The sequence below is a fragment of the Gymnoscopelus braueri genome, assembly GCF_963280865.1.
Source record: "Gymnoscopelus braueri genome assembly, contig: SCAFFOLD_139, whole genome shotgun sequence".
Classification (NCBI taxonomy): Eukaryota; Metazoa; Chordata; class Actinopteri; order Myctophiformes; family Myctophidae; genus Gymnoscopelus; species Gymnoscopelus braueri.
In genome coordinates this window covers 119,370-143,771 of record NW_027660980.1, presented here as the reverse complement: position 1 = coordinate 143,771, position 24,402 = coordinate 119,370, and the positions used below count along the sequence as shown (strand labels likewise).

The window sequence follows — 24,402 nt, the reverse complement described above, 5'->3', positions numbered from 1 at the left end:
AAGTCATTGTCCCTGGTATAATCCACAGGTGTGTTCAGGAAGAGCCAGAAAAGTCTGCGCCGCCTGCTGTCAGGCTGCTGAACTCATCCAGGCTTATGCCCCATTCAGCATTCTGACAGCAGCTGGATTGAAACTACACCAAAACCTGGTGGTGGAACTCTTGATACTGCGGTAGAGCCCCTTGCCCGGTCGCGGTCGTTGTAGGGGGTTGAACAGTCTGTGACTTGGGTGGTGCTTGTCCTTGATGATGCGCTTGGCTTTGACCACGCACCGCTTTTTGTACAGTTCCTGGAGCGCTGGGAGCTCGATTCCCATTATCCGCTCTGCCGATCGCACTACTCGTTGTAGGCTGACCTTTTCTCGGGCAGTGCAGTTCCCGTACCAGGCCGTGACACAGCCTGTTAGGATGCCTTCAACAGAACTGTTGTAGTACAGCCTGAGGATGCGACGTCCTACTCCGAGCTTCTTCAGGCGGCGGAGCCAGTACAGTCGCTGCTGAGCCTTTTTCCTCACGTGTGTGGAGTGCGTCTCCCATTTGAGGTCCTCCTCGATGTGTACTCCGAGGAACTTGAACTCGCTGACCCTTTCCACTGCAGCACCGTCGATGAGGATGGGCGCATGGTCTCTCCGCGGCCTCCTGAAGTCCACGATCAGTTCTTTGGTCTTGTCGACGTTAAGAGAGAGGTTGTTCTCGCGGCACCAGTGTGCCAGTGATTTGATCTCCTCTCTGTAGTCAGACTCGTCGTTGTTGACGATTCGGCCTATCACTGTCGTGTCGTCCGCATACTTTATGATGGTGTTGGAGACATGTGTGGCTATGCAGTCATACGTGTACAGGGAGTAGAGGAGAGGGCTCAGCACGCATCCCTGGGGTGCTCCGGTGTTGAGGGTCAGGGGGTCGGATGTGATGCTGCCCATTCTCACCACCTGATGTCGGTTGGACAAGAAGTCCTGTATCCAGTCGCACATGCTTGGGTGTAGCCCTAGGTGTCTGAGCTTTTTGTCAAGTATTGCTGGGACAATGGTGTTGAATGCAGAGCTGTAGTCCACGAACAGCATACGTACATATTTGTCCTTCAGCAGCTTGTTGTCCATGTGCGAGAGGACGGTGTGGAGAGCCATGGCAATAGCGTCGTCGGTGGATCTGTTTTTGCGGTATGCATACTGCCACGGATCCAGCGAGGCAGGTAGCGTGGAGCTGATGTATTCCCTCACCAGTTTCTCGAAACACTTGCTGACGATCGGGGTGAGAGCAACAGGTCTCCAGTCGTTCAGGCATGTCACTTTGGCCTTTTTGGGAATGGGCACAATGGTTGACATTTTGAACCCTGCAGGGACCACAGCCAGGGAGAGGGAGAGGTTAAAGATGTCAGCGAAGACACCCGCCAGCTGGTCTGCACATGTCTTAAGGACCCGGCCTGGAATCCCATCAGGTCCGGCTGCCTTGTGGATGTTGACCCGTGTGAAGGCTGTACGCACTTCTCTCTCCGAGATGGTTAGAGGAGGGTTCTCCTCTGCTGGTGCTGCTGATGGCCCCGCTTGGCTGCCGCGGTTGGAGCTGATCTCAAACCGGCCGTAGAAAGTGTTCAGTTCGTTGGGGAGGGAGGCAGGCGGGTTCACCTCGCTTCTGGTTCTTGTTTTGCAGTCTGTCAAGGTGTGTACTGCCTGCCATGTGCTCCTGATGTCGCCATTGCTGAGTTTGTCTTGCATCTTTTTTGTGTAGGCCTTTTTCGCCTTCCTGATGGCGCTGTTTAGGGCCGCGCGCGTCGTGTTGCGCGTTTCCACGTCGCCAGATTTGAAACCAGCATCCCGTTCATGCAGATGTGCACGTACTCCGCTGTCCATCCATGGTTTCTGATTGGGATAGATCCGAACTGTCTTTTTTGGGACTATGTCATCTATGCACTTGCTGATAAAGCCAGTGACTGAGTCTGAGAGTTCGTTGATGTTATTCCCAGCGGCGTTCTTAAACATCCCCCAGTCAGTCTGGTAGAAGCAGGATTGTAGCATAGCGTCTGTGTCCTCAGACCAGATTCGGATTTCCTTCTCAACGACCGGCTCCCTTTTTAGCCTCTGTTTGTAGGCAGGTAGCAGCTGGATGGCGTCGTGGTCAGAGCTTCCTAGCGGTGGGCGGCGGAGAGCTTTGTATCCATCCTTGAAGGGCGTGTAGCAGTGGTCAAGAATATTGTCACCACGGGTACTGCAGGCGACATGCTGGTGGAATTTGGGAAAGACCTTTTTTAAGTCTGTCCGGTTGAAGTCGCCTAGGCAGATGACTGCGCAGTCCGGGTGGCGATTTTCTTGTGCACTGATCGCCTGGTGTAATTCCCTCATAGCTGTGTCCTTATTAGCTCCAGGATGAATGTAAACAACGGCTACAATCACGATGCTGAAGTCGCGTGGTAGGTAGAAAGGACGGCAGGATATGATTAAAAGTTCAAGGTCTGGTGAGCAGTGACTATCTAGGATTTTAACATCTTTGCACCAGTTGTTGTTGATCAAGGCACAAACTCCCCCCCCACGTTGCTTACCGCTCAGTACAGGGTCTCTGTCCTTCCTATACGCGGTGAAGCCAGGAGGAGTGATAGAAGAATCAGATGCTAACTCCGTTAGCCACGTCTCCGTTAGCACAACAATCGACGTGTTCCTCGTCTCACTGTTATACTTTACGCGCGCTAGTAAGTCGTCCATAGTGGTCACTGTTCTTGATTCACACAGAGATCTAACGTTCGCTAGCAGGATTGAAGGCAGTGCAGGTTTATATCCACGTTTTGTTGTTCTTACGAGGAGACCCGCTCTTGTACCTCGTCGCCCAGGTCTTTTTCGTCGCCTTGGGTTTGTTGTTGATCCAGCCGGAACAAAGGGAACCCCTCCCCCCACCCAGCCGAGTGGAAGGTTTTCGGCAAAAAAGTCCGGGATTCTGTGTGTAATCGCTGTGCTGATGTCCATAAGTGCTTGTCTGTCATAACTCCTTAGACACGCGACGGTGTAGGGAAAAAAGAGAAGGCTAAAAAATACTAAAAAGATGGAAAAACGTTGCGATGTTACGGAGCGTGTACGGATGCGGCCGTCCTTCATGGCGCTCCCAGTACCCGGACCCGGAAGTGTCGTTTTTTTAGACTTTTAAGGCAGAATTAATTACATTTTCTTCATAAACAGGCTGTATCAAATATGAATGAATATCATAAACGATGCAGATGCGAACCATGTAGATGTAGAACATTTGACAGTGCAGAAACATAATTGCCTTGACATTAACGAGCGTCAACGAGCATCACCTGGATACACACACACACACACACACACACACACACACACACACACACACACACACACACACACACACACACACACAGTCGTCACACACACACACACACACACACACAGACACACACACACACACACACACACAGACACACACACACACACACACACACACACACACACACACACACACACACAGACACACACACACACACACACACACACACACACACACACACACACACACAGACAGACAGACAGACAGACAGACAGACAGACAGACAGAGACACACACACACACACACACACACACACACACACACACACACACACACACACACACAGACACACACACACACACACACACACACACACACACACACACACACACACACAGACAGACAGACAGACAGACAGACAGACAGACAGACAGACAGACAGACAGACACACAGACACACAGACACACAGACACACACACACACACACACACACACACACACACACAGACAGACAGACACACAGACACACACAGACAGACACACACACACACACACACACACACACACACACACACACACACACAGACAGACAGACAGACAGACAGACAGACAGACAGACAGACAGACAGACAGACAGACAGACAGACAGACAGACAGACAGACAGACAGACAGACAGACAGACAGACAGAGACACACACACACACACACACACACACACACACACACAGACAGACAGACAGACAGACAGACAGACAGACAGACAGACAGACAGACCTAACCTCTGCAGTGCTGTAAAGTGACTGCAGTCTCATTTCTCTCCAAAAGCCCTTGAATATGATTAAGGATTACTGTGATTATTATAAGCTCAAGCTTTCATATAACACACCATACCTGTAACTTTCACTCGCCCCCACATTTTTTTAAATTATTTCTTATTAACACATCGTGTGCCAGAGGTTTATTAAAATAGGGTACATCCAGTGCCTGCATATCTTCCATCCACTTACGTTGATATGTTTCGTGCTGTAGAAGCCCCGACGTGGAAGTGCATGTAAACAAAGCGTGCGTGCGAGACGGCGGAGGGATGGAAACGCCTGGAACAATAATATTTCTAAAGCGATCCTCCATTGCAGAGTGATCGCCGATCGAAAACGTCTCACTTCCACCACGTTAAAAAGAAATGGAGATATTAAGCTTTTAGTCAAGGAGTTAACATTGGAGCGGACGAACAGAAGCATTTTTTACATGGATCCACATCCGGCCTCTCCTTCTCAGAGACTCCTTGGATGCTCCCAAAGTTTCGTTAGAGCGCCCCACGTGGGAAAAATATATTAAAAAAAACTTAACGCATAGCTTCTCAAAAACGGTCCGGACCGTTTTTGCCACACAATGTGTTAATTGAAAATCGCTAAATTGTTCCAGGGGCCACAAGAAAGGTCCCCACGGTTGAATATCCATGCCATATATAGTCATATCTTGGTCAATTGCCTGCATCAATCGAGGGGGTTTAGCATAACACATTTGTATTTGATGGTGTTCTTCTGTCTGTCTGTCTGTCTGTCTGTCTGTCTGTCTGTCTGTCTGTCTGTCTGTCTGTCTGTCTGTCTGTCTGTCTGTCTGTCTGTCTGTCTGTCTGTCTGTCTGTCTGTCTGTCTGTGTGTGTGTGCAGTCCAGCAGTGAGGCGTCCTCTCCCAGTGTGTTTGGAGTGGAGCTGCACCGCCTGGTGGAGAGAGAAGGAACTGCGTCCACTGTCCCCATTCTGATCCAGAAGACAGTGGCGGAGATAGAGAAGAGAGGACTGAAGGTCTGTCTGTCTGTCTGTCTGTCTGTCTGTCTGTCTGTCTGTCTGTCTGTCTGTCTGTCTGTCTGTCTGTCTGTCTGTCTGTCTGTCTGTCTGTCTGTCTGTCTGTCTGTCTGTCTGTCTGTCTGTCTGTCTGCATAATTGTATAAAACTGTATAAAAATAATTTTCCCCCAAGATTTTATTAGAAAATAGCAGATCTACAAGCTCACGCGTTGTGAGCTTGTAGATCGGCTATTTTAAATATCTGATGTGTATATGTTTAAAGTGCTCATATGGCTCATAGTCGCTTATTTTGGGCTTGTTTTCCTAGACCTGGTTGCTTGTTTCTCTCAGAATCTGGCAACACAGCTCACATTACGTGATTTGTGAAACACAGTGCCGTGCTATGAGCTTGTAGATCTACTATTGTTTGAAAAATCCCTCAAATTGAACCATGTATATAAAACATAAACACAAAAAACAGAACATTTGTAGAATCCTCCAGAAGCAAAGATTAGATTTACAAATGTTCGCTTTGAAAAAATAATAATATATATATTCAAAGATTTGCACAAATCTTCACGATAAAAACAAATAGCAGATCTACAAGCTCATAGCGCGGCACTCGGTGACGAGCTATGAGCTTGTAGATCTGCTATTTTTTCAATAGCCAAAGTATAAAAGAATGGTTAAAGTTGTTAAAATCTAAAATGACGGATGCTTTTCCCTTAACCCATAAAGACCTGGAACTGTGTCATTTTTAGATTTGAGCTAAAAAGCATTTTACACTTTAGGCTATTCAAAAATAGCAGATATACAAGCTCATAGCGCGGCACCGAGTGCCGCGCTACGAGCTTGTAGATCTGCTATTTTTGAAAAATCGTGAAAATGTGTGCAAATCTTTGAATATATATATATTTTAAAGCGAACATTTTTAACTCAAATCTTTGCTTCTGGGGGTCCCTGGAACAAAATATTTTGATGGGGGTCCGCGGCCAAATACATATCATTTTGGGGGTCCTTGACATGAAAAAGATTGAGCACCACTGATATAAAAACATACGTTTTTCAGAAAAATGTTGAGATTTAGGAGACATGTAGAATCGGCTTCAGGTCTCAATGGGTCTTAAGGGTTAACCCATGCACATCCACGCACTAGAATCCCAGTTGCCGGGCAGACGTCAGAATCCTAAAACAGTGGATCACAGTGGCTCCAACGTTTTAAACGTGTTGGTTTCCATCGTTTGGACGTGATGTTTGGAGATCAGAGGAAATGCTCATTATTGTTTTTAGAAATGGAAAACTATGCTGCAAGTTACAGACAAGATGATCATTTATATTAAACAGAGAAAAAAATAACCTGATCCGAAAATATAAAGTAAATACTCTTTTCTAAAGTCTAAACTAATAGGAAAACAAAGTGATCAATAGAGAAAATGTGAAGAAGAAGATAATCAATTGTTGCTCCTAAATGTGAAGTGATTAGTTTAGTATCACAATCTGATTCTCTATGTCAATAAAAACATCTTCTGTCTGTCTGTCTGTCTGTCTGTCTGTCTGTCTGTCTGTCTGTCTGTCTGTCTGTCTGTGTGTCTGTCTGTCTGTCTGTCTGTCTGTCTGTCTGTCTGTCTGTCTGTCTGTCTGTCTGTCTGTCTGTCTGTCTGTCTGTCTGTCTGTCTGTCTGTCTGTCTGTCTGTCTGTCTGTCTGTCTGTCTGTCTGTCTGTCTGTCTGTCTGTCTGCAGGTGGTGGGCCTGTATCGTCTGTGTGGTTCGGCTGCAGTAAAGAAGGAGCTCAGGGATTGGTTCGAGAGGAACAGCGCCGCCGTCAGTCTGAACGAGGAACTGTACCCTGACATCAACGTGGTCACAGGTTAACACTAGCATGACTGAGGTTTCATTATCCCACACACTGCCTGAAAAAAGGTCATTTTGATCCCCAAATCAGGCTATCCTGTTGGCTACTGTCTCCCCTCTGTGCTCCAGACTAGCTCACAGCTTCTCCCCCAAACAGTGGGGGGTTCCATTGTCTTCTAAATAGCCATTAACATCTCAATTGCACTCTGCGCAGTCAGTGAGCCCACATAATGTTGTTGTTGTAGTAGGCAGGCAGAAACATTATAAAATAGGCTAACTTGTAATGGTAACTGCAGATTATGTATGTAAAATCTTTATATAAAAAAAGCGTATAAAACAGCGCAATCTGTAGCGTCACATTAAACTCTTCAGTGAAACATGGAGCCTATATGAACGCTGAAGCCACTGTCTAATTACGTGACTCTCTCCATTGTCCAAAACACATGGATATCTCTTGACAAACCAATATTATATTAATAATATTCACATTATTGTCTGAGCGTAAAGCTCTCATTCTATCAGCTGTCCACGCTGACAGAAGCGTCTCCTCTGTCCCTCTCTGTCCCTCTCCTCTCCTTGTCAGCGTAACAAGTGAACACATCGCTATGTTCCACAAATGTGCTCATTCCTGCTCTACTCCTGCGCTAAATATCTGATCTACAAACATAAAACAGTCGCTGCCTGACGAGCCATCTGCTTGTAGATCAGATCTGTTGGCACAGCATTTTAAAACAGCGCGATCCGTAGCGAACACTCTGTACACTGCAGTGATGGGTTGCCAAATTTTGCGAGAGAAATAAGCAGTCTATGAAAATGTTACTGCATGCGTTGTGCCCTAAGAAAACAGTGAGGCATGAAACCATTGCATTGTAAATGGGGTTTATAGCCGAGGCTAATTTGCAACCCCAGTCCCTTGGTTAGACCTTTCTATATAAATATATACCTAATAAAAATGCATGAAGCTCTAATCTAAACAAGTATGAAAAGATATTTATATCTGCAAAGTAACTAGTAACTAAAGTTTTCAAATAATTGTAGTGGAGTAAAAGTACAAGATTTGCCTCTGAGCTGTAGTGGAGTAGAAAAGTATTACCATTATAATGTAATTATATATATAATTATAATAATAATAATAATAGAAAGACGTGAAAAACAAGCCCAAAGTCGCTTATAATAAGCAGACATGGCAACATAGACTCGTTGCGCAGCAGCGAGTCTGCTGTCTACGGGCCGCTCTGCGGGGGGTCTGGAGGTGTGAACTACTCTTCCATGGGGGAGAGACGGTGACAGCGGTCAATTTAGCCGAAATATAACGGCTGGGATGGTATATATGGTATATATTTCATATGTATAATAAGTTTCAGAAAAAGAAAAAAAAACAGAGATGATTTGAAACAAATATTTAGGAAAAGTCATGAAAGGGGAACTTTCTCAGAGCTTCATGAGAGAAGATAATCCACTTTAAATTCTCAAAATCGGTCAGATTGATGGCTTAGTCATGCAAGTGTTAAAGGAACACTGCGCCATTTTCAATCTTCATATAATTGGTCCTCACTAATGCTCATTATAATATTATATTATATCTTATCTTAATTGGTAACTCTGAAGGTCATTACACACCGGCGATTATACGAATATACGCAAAATTCGGACTCGTTCCGAATAAATAAAAGATGCTTTTTCGCTCCGTGGAAGAAGCTTCCATTGACTTTATAAGGTTTAAAAAAAAACGTATTATTCGCCCCCGGTGTGTAAGGACCTTAAGAGTGTACACATGGAACCAAATGGACCCTTACAGGTCTGTAACTCTGAGAGTGTACAAATGGAACCAAATGGACCCTTACAGGTCTGTAACTCTGAGAGTGTACACATGGAACCAAATGGACCCTTACAGGTCTGTAACTCTGAGAGTGTACACATGGAACCAAATGGACCCTTACAGGTCTGTAACTGTGAGAGTGTACACATGGAACCAAATGGACCCTTACAGGTCTGTAACTCTGAGAGTGTACACATGGAACCAAATGGACCCTTACAGGTCTGTAACTCTGAGAGTGTACACATGGAACCAAATGGACCCTTACAGGTCTGTAACTCTGAGAGTGTACACATGGAACCAAATGGACCCTTACAGGTCTGTAACTCTGAGAGTGTACACATGGAACCAAATGGACCCTTACAGGTCTGTAACTCTGAGAGTGTACACATGGAACCAAATGGACCCTTACAGGTCTGTAACTCTGAGAGTGTACACATTCAATGTGATATTATATTATTTAAAGTATTGTGTTTGTGTTTTTGTGTGCAGGCATTCTGAAGGACTACCTACGGGAGCTGCCCTCGCCGCTCATCACCAGGACCCTGTACCAGGTGGTCCTGGAGGCCATGACCTTACGACCTCCTCTGAACCCCGCCTCCGTGACCTCTGACCCCGAGCTGTGTCACAGCACCGTGGCTCTGCTGGACTGTCTGCCCCCCCCTGAGAAGGTCAGAGGTCAAACAATAACAAACACAATCTTTATCTGACATGATTACTTAAAAGTGTATTTATATCAGTGATTCATGATTACATCATTATGTTTATGATGTTTATATCAGTGATTCATGATTACATCATTATGTTTATGATGTTTATATCAGTGATTCATGATTACATCATTATGTTTATGATGTTTATATCAGTGATTCATGATTACATCATTATGTTTATGATGTTTATATCAGTGATTCATGATTACATCATTATGTTTATGAGTGTATTTATATCAGTGATTCATGATTACATCATTATGTTTATGATGTTTATATCAGTGATTCATGATTACATCATTATGTTTATGATGTTTATATCAGTGATTCATGATTACATCATTATGTTTATGATGTTTATATCAGTGATTCATGATTACATCATTATGTTTATGAGTGTATTTATATCAGTGATTCATGATTACATCATTATGTTTATGATGTTTATATCAGTGATTCATGATTACATCATTATGTTTATGATGTTTATATCAGTGATTCATGATTACATCATTATGTTTATGATGTTTATATCAGTGATTCTCAGAACATTTTTATGTGAAGGACCCCCAAATTAATATCTGTTTGGTCACGGACCCCCACCTGAAAATATGTTGTGCCATGGACCCCAGAAAAAGACTGTGTGTGTGTGTGTGTGTGTGTGCGTGTGTGTGTGTGTGTGCGCGTGTGTATGTGCGTGTGCGTGCGTGCGCGCCTGTGTGTGTGTGCGCGTCTGTGTGTGGGCGTGTTTGCGTCTGTGTGTGTTTGCGTGTGTGTGTGTGTGTGTGTGTGTCTGTGTCTGCGTGTGCGTGTGCGTGTGTGTGTGTGTGTGTGTGTGCGTGTGTGTGTGTGTGTGTGTGTGTGCAGGCCACCCTGTGTGTCCTACTGGACCATCTCAGCCTGGTGTCGTCGTTCAGCCATCACAACAGGATGACTCACCAGAACCTGGCCGTCTGCTTCGGCCCTGTGCTGCTCACGCCCACCCAGGAGGGCTGGGGGGGCGGGGCAACCACAGGGGGAGGGGCCAAGGCCACCGGGAGAGACAGAGGAGGAAGTGGGAGGAGCCTGGGCCACAGCGAGGGCATGGCCAGCGCGGTGGACTTTAAACGACACATCGAAGCTCTGCACTACCTGCTGCAACTCTGGCCGGGTGGGTTGAGGGCGTGGTCTTATCAGTAAAGGGTGTGGCCACATGTGTAGAAGGTGTGGTCTTATCAGTAAGGGGTGTGGCCATATGTGTAGAAGGTGTGATTTTTTCAGTAAGGGGTGTGGCCATATGTGTAGAAGGTGTGGTCTTATCAGTAAGGGGTGTGGCCATATGTGTAGAAGGTGTGGTCTTATCAGTAAGGGGTGTGGCCATATATGTAGAAGGTGTGATTTTATCAGTGAGGGGTGTGGCCATATTTGTAGAGGGTGTGGTCTTATCTCTAGGGGGTGTGGCCATTTGAACAGGAACAGGAAACGGGGAGGGCCACCTAATCGCCTGTTTGTTTTGGTTTAGAAGAAGATATTAAAAAGGTCCTTAAATTATCACTTCACTGTCATCTGAGGACCCCCCCCCCCCCCCCCCAATAAAAAATATAATCATATGGGGACCCCCCAGGGGGTCCTGACCCACAGGTAGAGAACCACTGCTCTAACGGTATTTCTCACTTGATTGTTTCAGTTCCAAGCGGACACCAAGACGACGCCCTCCATCCATCCGTACATCCCCCCCTCCCCTCCCCCCCTCCCTCTCCTCCCCCTCCTCTCATTACCCACAACCCCCTGGGGCAGCAGCAGCAGAGGCGTGCTGCGCTGCGATTGGCTCTCCCCCAGGACGAGGGAGTGGTGGTGTCCCGGAGGGGGCGTGGCCTAGCTCGACTGGACAGCCCCCCGCCAATCAACCGCTACGCCGGAGACTGGAGCGTCTGTGGGCGGGACTTCCTGTCCGGGCAGGAAGCGGATTATGACGAGGTGGCGGGAAGTGAGAGTGAAGGAGGTAACTATGGCAACAGTTAAATTAATCTATGTACATATATACGTATTTATATAAAGTTCAGCTTCCTCCACTGTGAACACAACTAACATCACAAATGCTTTCAATGACTCAACATGAATCATTTATGACAAGCGTTTTTAGAAAGATAAGATAAGATACAATAGGATAAAATAAGATAAGATGTGAGAGTCTCCAAAGGCAGCACAGCAGCGTAGATACAGCAGAGTGAAGACGTCACACTCAAATAACACAAAATATATTTTAAACACGATGCATATCCACATGCTGCTTCTGGCAGCGTTCAATATGAGCCCATTCCTCGTGTGCAAAGACCTCCTCTTCACTGTACAGACCTCCTCTTCACTGTACAGACCTCCTCTTCACTGTACAGACCTCCTCTTCACTGTACAGACCTCCTCTTCACTGTACAGACCTCCTCTTCACTGTACAGACCTCCTCACTGTACAGACCTCCTCTTCACTGTACAGACCTCCTCTTCACTGTACAGACCTCCTCTTCACTGTACAGACCTCCTCCTCACTGTACAGACCTCCTCTTCACTGTACAGACCTCCTCTTCACTGTACAGACCTCCTCCTCACTGTACAGACCTCCTCCTCACTGTACAGACCTCCTCTTCACTCATAGTCTTGGGTTTGTGTTTCATAAAGTGTCATTCAATAGACTAGTTAGTAGACCAGGGGCCTCTAGTGAGTAGACCAGGGTCTCTAGGGGCGGCCATAGCTGAGTGGTTAGTGAGCCCGCCTAGGGAACCAGCTGGCCCTGGTTGCCCCAGGTTCGATTCCAGGCTATCCCAGCATATGTGCCGATGATATGAAATTTGTCCCTGAGCAAGACTCTTAACCCCAATTGCTCACAGGTTCTCATTGGAAACAAGACCGCAAGGACTTTCATGAACGACCTGTTAAAAGGAATTATCCTTATTATCCTCTAGTGAGTAGACCAGGGGCCTCTAGTGAGTAGACCAGGGGCCTCTAGTTAGTAGACCAGGGTCTCTAGTGAGTAGACCAGGGGCCTCTAGTTAGTAGACCAGGGGCCTCTAGTAAGTAGACCAGGGGCCTCTAGTGAGTAGACCAGGGGCCTCTAGTGAGTAGACCAGGGTCTCTAGTGAGTAGACCAGGGGCCTCTAGTGAGTAGACCAGGGGTCTCTAGTGAGTAGACCAGGGGCCTCTAGTTAGTAGACCAGGGTCTCTAGTGAGTAGACCAGGGGCCTCTAGTGAGTAGACCAGGGTCTCTAGTTAGTAGACCAGGGGCCTCTAGTTAGTAGACCAGGGTCTCTAGTGAGTAGACCAGGGGCCTCTAGTGAGTAGACCAGGGTCTCTAGTTAGTAGACCAGGGGCCTCTAGTGAGTAGACCAGGGTCTCTAGTGAGTAGACCAGGGTCTCTAGTGAGTAGACCAGGGGCCTCTAGTTAGTAGACCAGGGTCTCTAGTGAGTAGACCAGGGGCCTCTAGTTAGTAGACCAGGGGCCTCTAGTGAGTAGACCAGGGGCCTCTAGTTAGTAGACCAGGGGCCTCTAGTTAGTAGACCAGGGGCCTCTAGTGAGTAGACCAGGGGCCTCTAGTTAGTAGACCAGGGGCCTCTAGTGAGTAGACCAGGGGTCTCTAGTAAGTAGACCAGGGGCCTCTAGTTAGTAGACCAGGGGTCTCTAGTGAGTAGACCAGGGGCCTCTAGTTAGTAGACCAGGGGCCTCTAGTGAGTAGACCAGGGGCCTCTAGTTAGTAGACCAGGGGCCTCTAGTGAGTAGACCAGGGGCCTCTAGTTAGTAGACCAGGGGCCTCTAGTGAGTAGACCAGGGGCCTCTAGTTAGTAGACCAGGGGCCTCTAGTGAGTAGACCAGGGGCCTCTAGTGAGTAGACCAGGGGCCTCTAGTGAGTAGACCAGGGTCTCTAGTGAGTAGACCAGGGTCTCTAGTGAGTAGACCAGGGGCCTCTAGTGAGTAGACCAGGGGCCTCTAGTGAGTAGACCAGGGGCCTCTAGTGAGTAGACCAGGGGCCTCTAGTTAGTAGACCAGGGGCCTCTAGTGAGTAGACCAGGGGCCTCTAGTGAGTAGACCAGGGCCTCTAGTGAGTAGACCAGGGGCCTCTAGTGAGTAGACCAGGGGCCTCTAGTGAGTAGACCAGGGGCCTCTAGTTAGTAGACCAGGGGCCTCTAGTGAGTAGACCAGGGGCCTCTAGTGAGTAGACCAGGGGCCTCTAGTGAGTAGACCAGGGGCCTCTAGTTAGTAGACCAGGGGCCTCTAGTTAGTAGACCAGGGGCCTCTAGTTAGTAGACCAGGGGTCTCTAGTTAGTAGACCAGGGCCTCTAGTTAGTAGACCAGGGGCCTCTAGTGAGTAGACCAGGGGCCTCTAGTGAGTAGACCAGGGTCTCTAGTTAGTAGACCAGGGGTCTCTAGTGAGTAGACCAGGGCCTCTAGTTAGTAGACCAGGGGCCTCTAGTTAGTAGACCAGGGGCCTCTAGTGAGTAGACCAGGGTCTCTAGTGAGTAGACCAGGGGCCTCTAGTGAGTAGACCAGGGGCCTCTAGTGAGTAGACCAGGGTCTCTAGTGAGTAGACCAGGGGCCTCTAGTTAGTAGACCAGGGGCCTCTAGTGAGTAGACCAGGGTCTCTAGTGAGTAGACCAGGGGCCTCTAGTGAGTAGACCAGGGTCTCTAGTGAGTAGACCAGGGTCTCTAGTGAGTAGACCAGGGTCTCTAGTGAGTAGACCAGGGGCCTCTAGTTAGTAGACCAGGGGCCTCTAGTGAGTAGACCAGGGGCCTCTAGTGAGTAGACCAGGGGCCTCTAGTTAGTAGACCAGGGGCCTCTAGTGAGTAGACCAGGGGCCTCTAGTGAGTAGACCAGGGGCCTCTAGTTAGTAGACCAGGGTCTCTAGTGAGTAGACCAGGGGCCTCTAGTGAGTAGACCAGGGGCCTCTAGTGAGTAGACCAGGGGCCTTCAACGTTTTCAGGCCAAGGACCCCTTGGCTGAGAGAGAGATAAAGCAGGGACCCCCATTATATGTTGTATAGAATATAATATAGAATGTGTCTCATCTGTTTAAGAAAGTAGCTAGCTGATATATTGCACTTTTACCTTAGCGCTAGGTGATTGATTGATTGAAGCACTTTATTTAGAAAGACATGGAAACAGTACAGGGAGGTACACTTCACCATCATAGGTCCTCTTAACTCGCTCATAAAAGCACAAAGGCTTATTTAAAATGAGTTCCCACGCACTCACATCATGATGACATTTAAGAAAACAGACAGATATACACTACTATGCAGAACGTCATACAATCAGCTTACAGGTTACTGCTATGAAACACAAGAAATATGTACAATAGACAGTTTGAGGAGGGGGGGGGGGGGGTTAGGTTAAGACTTTGACGGGGGCCAGTTTAGAATTGCAGCCTCCTGAAGGTGATTCTTTAGGGCAGTTTTGGGCAAGAGTTCATTCCCTTGTTTGTGCCAAATCCGGGTTGAACATGATCAGTGGAGCTGCCTCTGGTGTTGTGATCGTGGACTCATTTACGTTTTTGAAGTATTTAGAGGTACATGGGTATCTTAGCGTTGTGGTGTATCTTGTAGACCAGGCCCATAGTAAGTTGCTGTACTCTGTCCTCAACCCTGAGCCATCCAACACTAGCAAAGTGAGCAGGGGTTAGATGGGTTGTATGATTGAGGCCAAGAAGTAGCCTTACTAGTTTGTTTTGGGTTGTTTGGAGCCTTATTTTAAGGCCTTAGTGATGTTGTGATACCATGAGGAGCATGCATAGTGATGTTGTGATACCATGAGGAGCATACATAGTGATGTTGTGATACCATGAGGAGCATGCATAGTGATGTTGTGATACCATGAGGAGCATACATAGTGATGTTGTGATACCATGAGGAGCATACATAGTGATGTTGTGATACCATGAGGAGCATACATAGTGATGTTGTGATACCATGAGGAGCATGCATAGTCAAAATGACCTTGGACAAGGGCGCCTGTAAGAATACTCAAGGTATTCTTATTGACTAGAGAGGAAATCCTATAATACAAAAAACTAAGAGGTATGCTCTTAGTTGATTGTTTTAGAAGAGAATGCACTTAAGACTTCTGGTGATTAGTAGTTTTCTTGCCTACCTATGTTGAATGCACTTATTGTCTCCGCCAGGCCGAAAGGCATGGCGAGAGAGTATGTTTTGCCCCCTGTCCGTCCGTCCGTCCGTCCGTCCGTCCGTCCGTGTGTGTGTGTGTGTGTGTGTGTGTGTGTGTGTGTGTGTGTATGTGTGTGTGTCCGTCCTGTCTGTGTGTTAGCAGCTAATCTCCGGCAACGTTGGCCCGGTCGCTCCGAAACTGTGCACACACACTCCCTGGATGCCAATTCAGAACCTCTGCCCCAATTTTTTCACATGGGCCTGTTATAGCGCCACCAGGAGGCCTATTTGTGCAAAACCCATTTCTTTACATTACTCCTACAGATTTTATCCAAACGTCATGCAAATCAGTACACAGTATCTCTATAGTCATGTGATCAACCCGGATCTGTCCGATTTCCCATATTCCATCCTCATTGCCTATGGTTGGCTTCCAATGTTTGCAGGAGAAAAAAAAAAGAAAAAGCCTCAAACTATGCACACAGCTTGCGATTTCCGTGAAATTTCACACGCACATTCCCACTAGGCAGAGGAAGAAATGCCACCCTTTTCACATTGGCCTGTTATAGCGCCACCAGCAGGTCTAATTTAGCAAAACACATTTTTGGAACAAAATGCCTCAAATCATGAATGCAGTGTCTGATTGCTGTGAAAGACCTAAGAATAAATGGCACCCTTTTCACATTGGCCTATTATAGCGCCACCAGGAGGCCAGAAAAACGTACCTGACCTGGCGGAGACCTGTGCTCCGAGGAGCACTTTTTCTAGTTGTAAGTTGCTTTAGATAAAAGCGTCTGCTAAATGACTGTAATGTAATGTAATGTAATGTAATGTAATATAAGGTAATGTAATGTAATCTTTTTTTCATTTCATAGATATCTTCATAGACTTGTTTGACAGACACTGTCATCAGTGTTGGATTCATGTTAACACATTGGCTGCCAAGATCGCATTGACGCGTTCTTTCAAATCCATCACTTGATTGCCTAGATCGCATGTATGCAGTGTTGGGTAACGTGCGTTAGTAACGTAACGCCGTTACGTAATATATTACCGAATAATAATATATAGTAATATGACGCATTACTACAAGGAAGAAGCTGTAATTGCGAACGCAGCGGCGCGCAAGTGGAGCTTACTATGAAACCGTGCTCGGCTTGTGTGTCTGTCTGTGTGTCTGTGTGCACTGCCTATGTGCAGCTGTGTGCAGCCAAGTAAATGTCCAATATAGACGTACCATACATCAAATGAAAGGTCTTTGAAAACTGAACACACCTGTCAAGGTTGCGTTTAAGCCCGCCCCTTCCCCCGGAAGCCACGCCCCGGAGAAGGCTCCTAAAAACTCCCCATTGAAACCCCATGTTAAATGAAAAGTGCCCGAATCGCTCCGAAACTTTTTCTACCCCCCCTAAGTTGGGGTCTACGAACAAATACTTCGGCCTCGGATTTTGGCTCCGCCCCCCGGAAGTGGGTGAAACAGGCACTTCAAACACTTTGTTGAATTGTTCAAAAACATTCAAAGTTTTTTTTGGGTGAATTTTTATTTTTCTAAGATGCTCCTTTTAACACAGATTTTTTTGGTTTTTTTTTTTTTTAAAGGCCTTAGTTTTCGAGCTGCGTTCGCTTCCCGCGTTCGCGCGTCTTACTTGTATATTATTTAAATGACACTACGTTACTACGTTACTTTGTGCGTTACCCACCAAAGTGAAGGTGTTTTTTTTATCCACCCACAAAGCCGCAGCGTCTAGCCTAGTAAAGGTATTAAATTGGTTGTCAGTGGCTGGCAGTGCAGTGTGCACATCTAATCACAAAAACCTGACGCTTATTTTGTCTTGATCAACAGCAATACATTTGAGAAAATACAGCGAAATCCCCAAATTCTTAATATCCAGTAAGCAATAGAAATTAACTGCAAACAAATTCAAAGTTATATGCTATCAATATCACACAAAAGTAGAGAGAAGCTGTGATCTCACCTCACAAACAAATGGGCAAGAAATAATCCTTTTGCAAACTACATCCATGTTCTGTTCATTTGTCAACAATGATCTAAATGGACAGTTTATTTCAGCAGCTAGAATGTGACAGTTTGACATAGTTTGAGACGTTTTTGCTGCGCAGGCCAGTCCTCGTTTAAGTTCATTGCTTTCACCTGTTGTTCTACTGTGCGCAACAGGGCATATCTCCGCCAGGCCAGGTTTACCTACCCAGGCCATGAAATTCATAGGCAGTCATATTAGCCAATTAGAATGAAATCTGCTAAAACTGACTCATATACTGATACAGAACCATATATAGGCAATAGGCTCTATATAATGTCGCTGTCGGATGGAAACCTTGTATGTTCTTTTTTTATTATTATTTTAAAACAATTTAAAATTGTGAAAATAGCCAATCTGCAAGCTATAATTATTAATAATTAAGAAATATTATATTTTCAATAGTGAAAAATCAACTTAAAGTCATTATTAGTGCAAGTTCAATCACATTTCATTTGAATGAAAATAACTTGTGGGGAAAATACATCAAATCTCTAATCTGTGAGTCTAATGTGATTCATGTGACCCCTACTTCAGTCAGTGAAGACCAGGGCTGAAAGTGACATATATTGAGACCAGTATAACTTTGTACAAATATTGGTAATTTGCCAACACATTATTTTGTGAAATAAATGGGTTATATTTCACAGATAGTTATTCTTGTACTATATTAAAATAAAATCATCCTTAACCTTCAAGTTCAATTCTTTCCGTGGACTTAATTTGTTTTATGGCCTTCCTGCCCTGGCATTTGGCCTTTGTGCCCTAAAAAAATGGCAACACCAAAGGCCAAGTGGCCTTGCCCCTAAAATGACGAAATTCCAGGCCTGGTTACAAGTTAATTTGTAGATTTGGATTAATTATTACATTTCAGCCATTTGAAAATAGCAGATCTACAAGCACTTTCATTTGCATTCTATGCTGCTCATGCAGTCCTTGTTCTGTGGACTTTCATTTAAAAAAAGGTATAGAAAGAGGCTTGTGTTCATGTCATTATAGGCTATATTATAGAAGGTATGATAGGTATATTTATGAATTGATTAATTTAAGTAAATAAATTGATTCATTAATGTAATTTATAATCCTATCTTATAATTTAAATGTTTGCCCATCTCTGTGTCCCAAAAATTATTTGGGGGCTAATAATAATAATACAAAATCTAGATTCATTTTTAGCATTTTTTTTTTAAAGTAACTAAAAAGTAATATGTAATATTAATATATTACTGTTGCTCAGACAGTAATATGTAACGAAATGTATTACTTTAAAAGGAAGGTAATAAGTTCTCCTCAGAATAGTGACGCTTGGTTGAAGTGGTTAATGTAAAAAATCACAAAGATTTGGCGGACCCCCTGTAGTAACTCTGAGGACCCCCTAGGGGTCCCGGCCCCCCTGTAGTAACTCTGAGGACCCCCCCTGTAGTAACTGTGAGGACCCCCTATGGGTCCTGGCCCCCCTGTAGTAACTCTGAGGACCCCCCCTGTAGTAACTGTGAGGACCCCCCCTGTAGTAACTGTGAGGACCCCCCCTGTAGTAACTGTGAGGACCCCCCCTGTAGTAACTCTGAGGACCCCCCCTGTAGTAACTCTGAGGACCCCCCCTGTAGTAACTCTGAGGACCCCCTAGGGCAGTGCTTCTCAAACTTTTTCATATCAAGGACCCCCAAATTGACACTTAGTATATAGCCCGCGGACCCCCATTTAAAAAGATATGCCTCAGGGACCCCCATAAGAGAAGATGTTGTACGGCTCTAGCAGTGATTCTCAACCATTTTAACTTCAAGGACCCCCAGTTTGACATGCATTAGAGGCTACGGACCCCCATTTAAAGGCATTTCTATCTCTGGGACCCCAATTTAAATTGTAAAATCAATGTTAATGTAACTCTGAGAGTGTACATAACGGGTCCATTTGGTTCCTATTACTATCTATCATTTAGCTGGGGACCCCCTGGAACTCCCTCAAGGACCCCTGGGGGTCCCCGGACCCCACTTTGAGAACCAATGCCCTATAGGGGTCCCGGGCCCCCCGTGTTGAAGACCCCTGCAGTAAAGTAAAGACTCTGCTGTAACGCTGCAGTAAAGTAAAGACTCTGCTGTAACGCTGCAGTAAAGTAAAGACTCTGCTGTAACGCTGCAGTAAAGTAGAAGACTCTGCTGTAACGCTGCAGTAAAGTAAAGACTCTGCTGTAACGCTGCAGTAAAGTAAAGACTCTGCTGTAACGCTGCAGTAAAGTAAAGACTCTGCTGTAACGCTGCAGTAAAGTAAAGACTCTGCTGTAACGCTGCAGTAAAGTAAAGACTCTGCTGTAACGCTGCAGTAAAGTAGAAGACTCTGCTGTAACGCTGCAGTAAAGTAAAGACTCTGCTGTAACGCTGCAGTAAAGTAAAGACTCTGCTGTAACGCTGCAGTAAAGTAAAGACTCTGCTGTAACGCTGCAGTAAAGTAGAAGACTCTGCTGTAACGCTGCAGTAAAGTAAAGACTCTGCTGTAACGCTGCAGTAAAGTAGAGACTCTGCTGTAACGCTGCAGTAAAGTAAAGACTCTGCTGTAACGCTGCAGTAAAGTAAAGACTCTGCTGTAAAGCTGCAGTAAAGTAGAGACTCTGCTGTAACGCTGCAGTAAAGTAGAAGACTCTGCTGTAACGCTGCAGTAAAGTAAAGACTCTGCTGTAACGCTGCAGTAAAGTAAAGACTCTGCTGTAAAGCTGCAGTAAAGTAAAGACTCTGCTGTGAAGCTGCAGTAAAGTAAAGACTCTGCTGTAACGCTGCAGTAAAGTAAAGACTCTGCTGTAACGCTGCAGTAAAGTAAAGACTCTGCTGTAACGCTGCAGTAAAGTAAAGACTCTGCTGTAACTCTGCAGTAAAGTAGAAGACTCTGCTGTAACGCTGCAGTAAAGTAAAGACTCTGCTGTAACGCTGCAGTAAAGTAAAGACTCTGCTGTAACGCTGCAGTAAAGTAAAGACTCTGCTGTAACGCTGCAGTAAAGTAGAAGACTCTGCTGTAACGCTGCAGTAAAGTAAATACTCTGCTGTAACGCTGCAGTAAAGTAGAGACTCTGCTGTAACGCTGCAGTAAAGTAAAGACTCTGCTGTAACGCTGCAGTAAAGTAAAGACTCTGCTGTAACGCTGCAGTAAAGTAAAGACTCTGCTGTAAAGCTGCAGTAAAGTAAAGACTCTGCTGTAACGCTGCAGTAAAGTAAAGACTCTGCTGTAAAGCTGCAGTAAAGTAAAGACTCTGTTGTAACGCTGCAGTAAAGTAGAGACTCTGCTGTAACGCTGCAGTAAAGTAAAGACTCTGCTGTAACGCTGCAGTAAAGTAGAAGACTCTGCTGTAACGCTGCAGTAAAGTAAAGACGCTGCAGTAAAGTAAAGACTCTGCTGTAACGCTGCAGTAAAGTAAAGACTCTGCTGTAAAGCTGCAGTAAAGTAAAGACTCTGCTGTGAAGCTGCAGTAAAGTAAAGACTCTGCTGTAACGCTGCAGTAAAGTAAAGACTCTGCTGTAACGCTGCAGTAAAGTAAAGACTCTGCTGTAACGCTGCAGTAAAGTAAAGACTCTGCTGTAACTCTGCAGTAAAGTAGAAGACTCTGCTGTAACGCTGCAGTAAAGTAAAGACTCTGCTGTAACGCTGCAGTAAAGTAAAGACTCTGCTGTAACGCTGCAGTAAAGTAAAGACTCTGCTGTAACGCTGCAGTAAAGTAGAAGACTCTGCTGTAACGCTGCAGTAAAGTAAATACTCTGCTGTAACGCTGCAGTAAAGTAGAGACTCTGCTGTAACGCTGCAGTAAAGTAAAGACTCTGCTGTAACGCTGCAGTAAAGTAAAGACTCTGCTGTAACGCTGCAGTAAAGTAAAGACTCTGCTGTAAAGCTGCAGTAGAGTAAAGACTCTGCTGTAACACTGCAGTAAAGTAAAGACTCTGCTGTAAAGCTGCAGTAAAGTAAAGACTCTGTTGTAACGCTGCAGTAAAGTAGAGACTCTGCTGTAACGCTGCAGTAAAGTAAAGACTCTGCTGTAACGCTGCAGTAAAGTAGAAGACTCTGCTGTAACGCTGCAGTAAAGTAAAGACTCTGCTGTAACGCTGCAGTAAAGTAAAGACTCTGCTGTAACGCTGCAGTAAAGTAAAGACTCTGCTGTAAAGCTGCAGTAAAGTAAAGACTCTGCTGTGAAGCTGCAGTAAAGTAAAGACTCTGCTGTAACGCTGCAGTAAAGTAAAGACTCTGCTGTAACGCTGCAGTAAAGTAAAGACTCTGCTGTAACGCTGCAGTAAAGTAAAGACTCTGCTGTAACGCTGCAGTAAAGTAAAGACTCTGCTGTAACGCTGCAGTAAAGTAGAAGACTCTGCTGTAACGCTGCAGTAAAGTAGAAGACTCTGCTGTAACGCTGCAGTAAAGTAGAAGACTCTGCTGTAACGCTGCAGTAAAGTAGAAGACTCTGCTGTAACGCTGCAGTAAAGTAGAAGACTCTGCTGTAACGCTGCAGTAAAGTAAAGACTCTGCTGTAACGCTGCAGTAAAGTAGAGACTCTGCTGTAACGCTGCAGTAAAGTAGAGACTCTGCTGTAACGCTGCAGTAAAGTAAAGACTCTGCTGTAACGCTGCAGTAAAGTAGAAGACTCTGCTGTAACGCTGCAGTAAAGTAGAGACTCTGCTGTAACGCTGCAGTAAAGTAGAGACTCTGCTGTAACGCTGCAGTAAAGTAAAGACTCTGCTGTAACGCTGCAGTAAAGTAGAGACTCTGCTGTAACGCTGCAGTAAAGTAGAAGACTCTGCTGTAACGCTGCAGTAAAGTAAAGACTCTGCTGTAACGCTGCAGTAAAGTAAAGACTCTGCTGTAACGCTGCAGTAAAGTAAAGACTCTGCTGTAACGCTGCAGTAAAGTAAAGACTCTGCTGTAACGCTGCAGTAAAGTAAAGACTCTGCTGTAACGGTGCAGTAAAGTAAAGACTCTGCTGTAACGCTGCAGTAAAGTAGAAGACTCTGCTGTAAAGCTGCAGTAAAGTAGAAGACTCTGCTGTAACGCTGCAGTAAAGTAGAAGACTCTGCTGTAACGCTGCAGTAAAGTAAAGACTCTGCTGTAACGCTGCAGTAAAGTAGAGACTCTGCTGTAACGCTGCAGTAAAGTAAAGACTCTGCTGTAACGCTGCAGTAAAGTAAAGACTCTGCTGTAACGCTGCAGTAAAGTAAAGACTCTGCTGTAACGCTGCAGTAAAGTAAAGACTCTGCTGTAACGCTGCAGTAAAGTAAAGACTCTGCTGTAACGCTGCAGTAAAGTAGAAGACTCTGCTGTAACGCTGCAGTAAAGTAAAGACTCTGCTGTAACGCTGCAGTAAAGTAGAAGACTCTGCTGTAACGCTGCTCTGTGGTTTGTGTGATGGCAGGCAGCGATGAAGAGGAGGAAGAGGAGAAGAAGAAGGAGGGATGGACGTCCTACGTGGACGACTTCCTGGACTTTGACGCTCCGTTCAGCTGCAGGCTGAGTCTGAAGGACTTTGACACGCTGATCCACGACCTGGACCGAGAGCTGGCCAAACACATCAACATCTGCCTCTAGGGGGCAGCCTTTTATTTGTACGCTTGTTTGTTTGTTTTTTTGACGGACAACGACACGGTCGTCAATATCGCCCGTTTCCTAGGCTGTGTGGTGCATCACTTCCTGTCGATTTGATCCAATGAAATCCAATGAAACTGGTCAGATGACCAATGATATAAAATGAAATGGACAGGAAGTGCCGCCCACACAGCCTAAGAAACAGGTGAATGAAGTGAGCTTGGGGACGAGTCTTAAGCCTGGACGGTGACGCAGAGTGAGTGAAGTCTACATCGACCAATCCGCTCTCAGTAAATAATCACAACTTTATTAACGCAAGCGCACGTTTCTTAAAGGAACACTCCACTGTTTATATATATATACAGTATATATATGGAGCTAATGTCTTTATCAATGGCAGTATTATTAATGAACACATGGAAACCATTTCTTTATCAACAGGAGTATGATATATATATATATATATATATATATATATATATATATATATATATATATATATATATATATATATATATATATAATAAAAAAGTTTTTAAATATTTTTCAAAAATAGCAGATCTACAACCGAGTGCCGCGCTATGAGCTTGTATATCTGCTATTTTTGAATAGCCTAAAGAAATCTAAAGTGACACAGATGCGTTCCAGGTCTTAATGGGTTAAGACCTAAGGCCCATTCTACAAAATGTCTTCTAAAAAACTTTGAAAAAAACCTATGAAACTATGTCACTATGTCACGTATGTTACTATGTCAGTGGTTCTCAATGTTTTCATGTCAAGGACCCCCAAAAATGTATATGTATTTGCCCACGGACCCCCATCTCAAAATATTTTGTTTCAGGGACCCCCAGAAGCAAAGGTTTGAGTTGCAAAGGTTCGCTTTAAAAATATATATATTCAAAGATTTGCACAGATTTTCACGATTTCTCAAAAATAGCAGATAGCTTGTAGATCTGCTATTTTTGAATAGCCAAAGTGTAAAATAGTGCTTTTTAGCTCAAATCTAAAAATGACACTTCTCCCGGTGATAATGGGTAAAGGTTAGGTTACCTGGTATGGTATCTAAATCCTAACAGAAACACTTATGTTGTTATAATATCAGTGCTTCTCAAACTTTATGTATTTGGCCGCCGACCCCCATCTCAAAAATATTTGTGTCCCAGAGAGTAAGCAAAGATATGAGATAAAAAGGTTCGCTTTAAAATAATATATATATATATATATATATATATATATATATATATATATATATATATAT

The 24,402-nt window shown here is 45.0% G+C and overlaps 1 protein-coding gene across 1 annotated transcript in view; it reads left to right on the top strand.

Moving 5' to 3' along the window:
- The window catches only part of syde1 (synapse defective Rho GTPase homolog 1), a gene marked incomplete at its 5' end in the record, with an annotated part of 51,843 nt that extends 28,278 nt beyond the window's left edge, over positions 1–23,565 (top strand). The window contains 6 exons of the mRNA XM_080457406.1: positions 4,935–5,069; positions 6,791–6,917; positions 9,210–9,388; positions 10,298–10,580; positions 11,097–11,411; positions 22,975–23,565. Coding sequence (XP_080313532.1) covers positions 4,935–5,069; positions 6,791–6,917; positions 9,210–9,388; positions 10,298–10,580; positions 11,097–11,411; positions 22,975–23,147 — 1,212 coding nt within the window. The 3' untranslated portion in view covers positions 23,148–23,565. The remainder of the gene's footprint in view (positions 1–4,934; positions 5,070–6,790; positions 6,918–9,209; positions 9,389–10,297; positions 10,581–11,096; positions 11,412–22,974) is intronic.
- Positions 23,566–24,402: the final 837 nt, after the last annotated feature.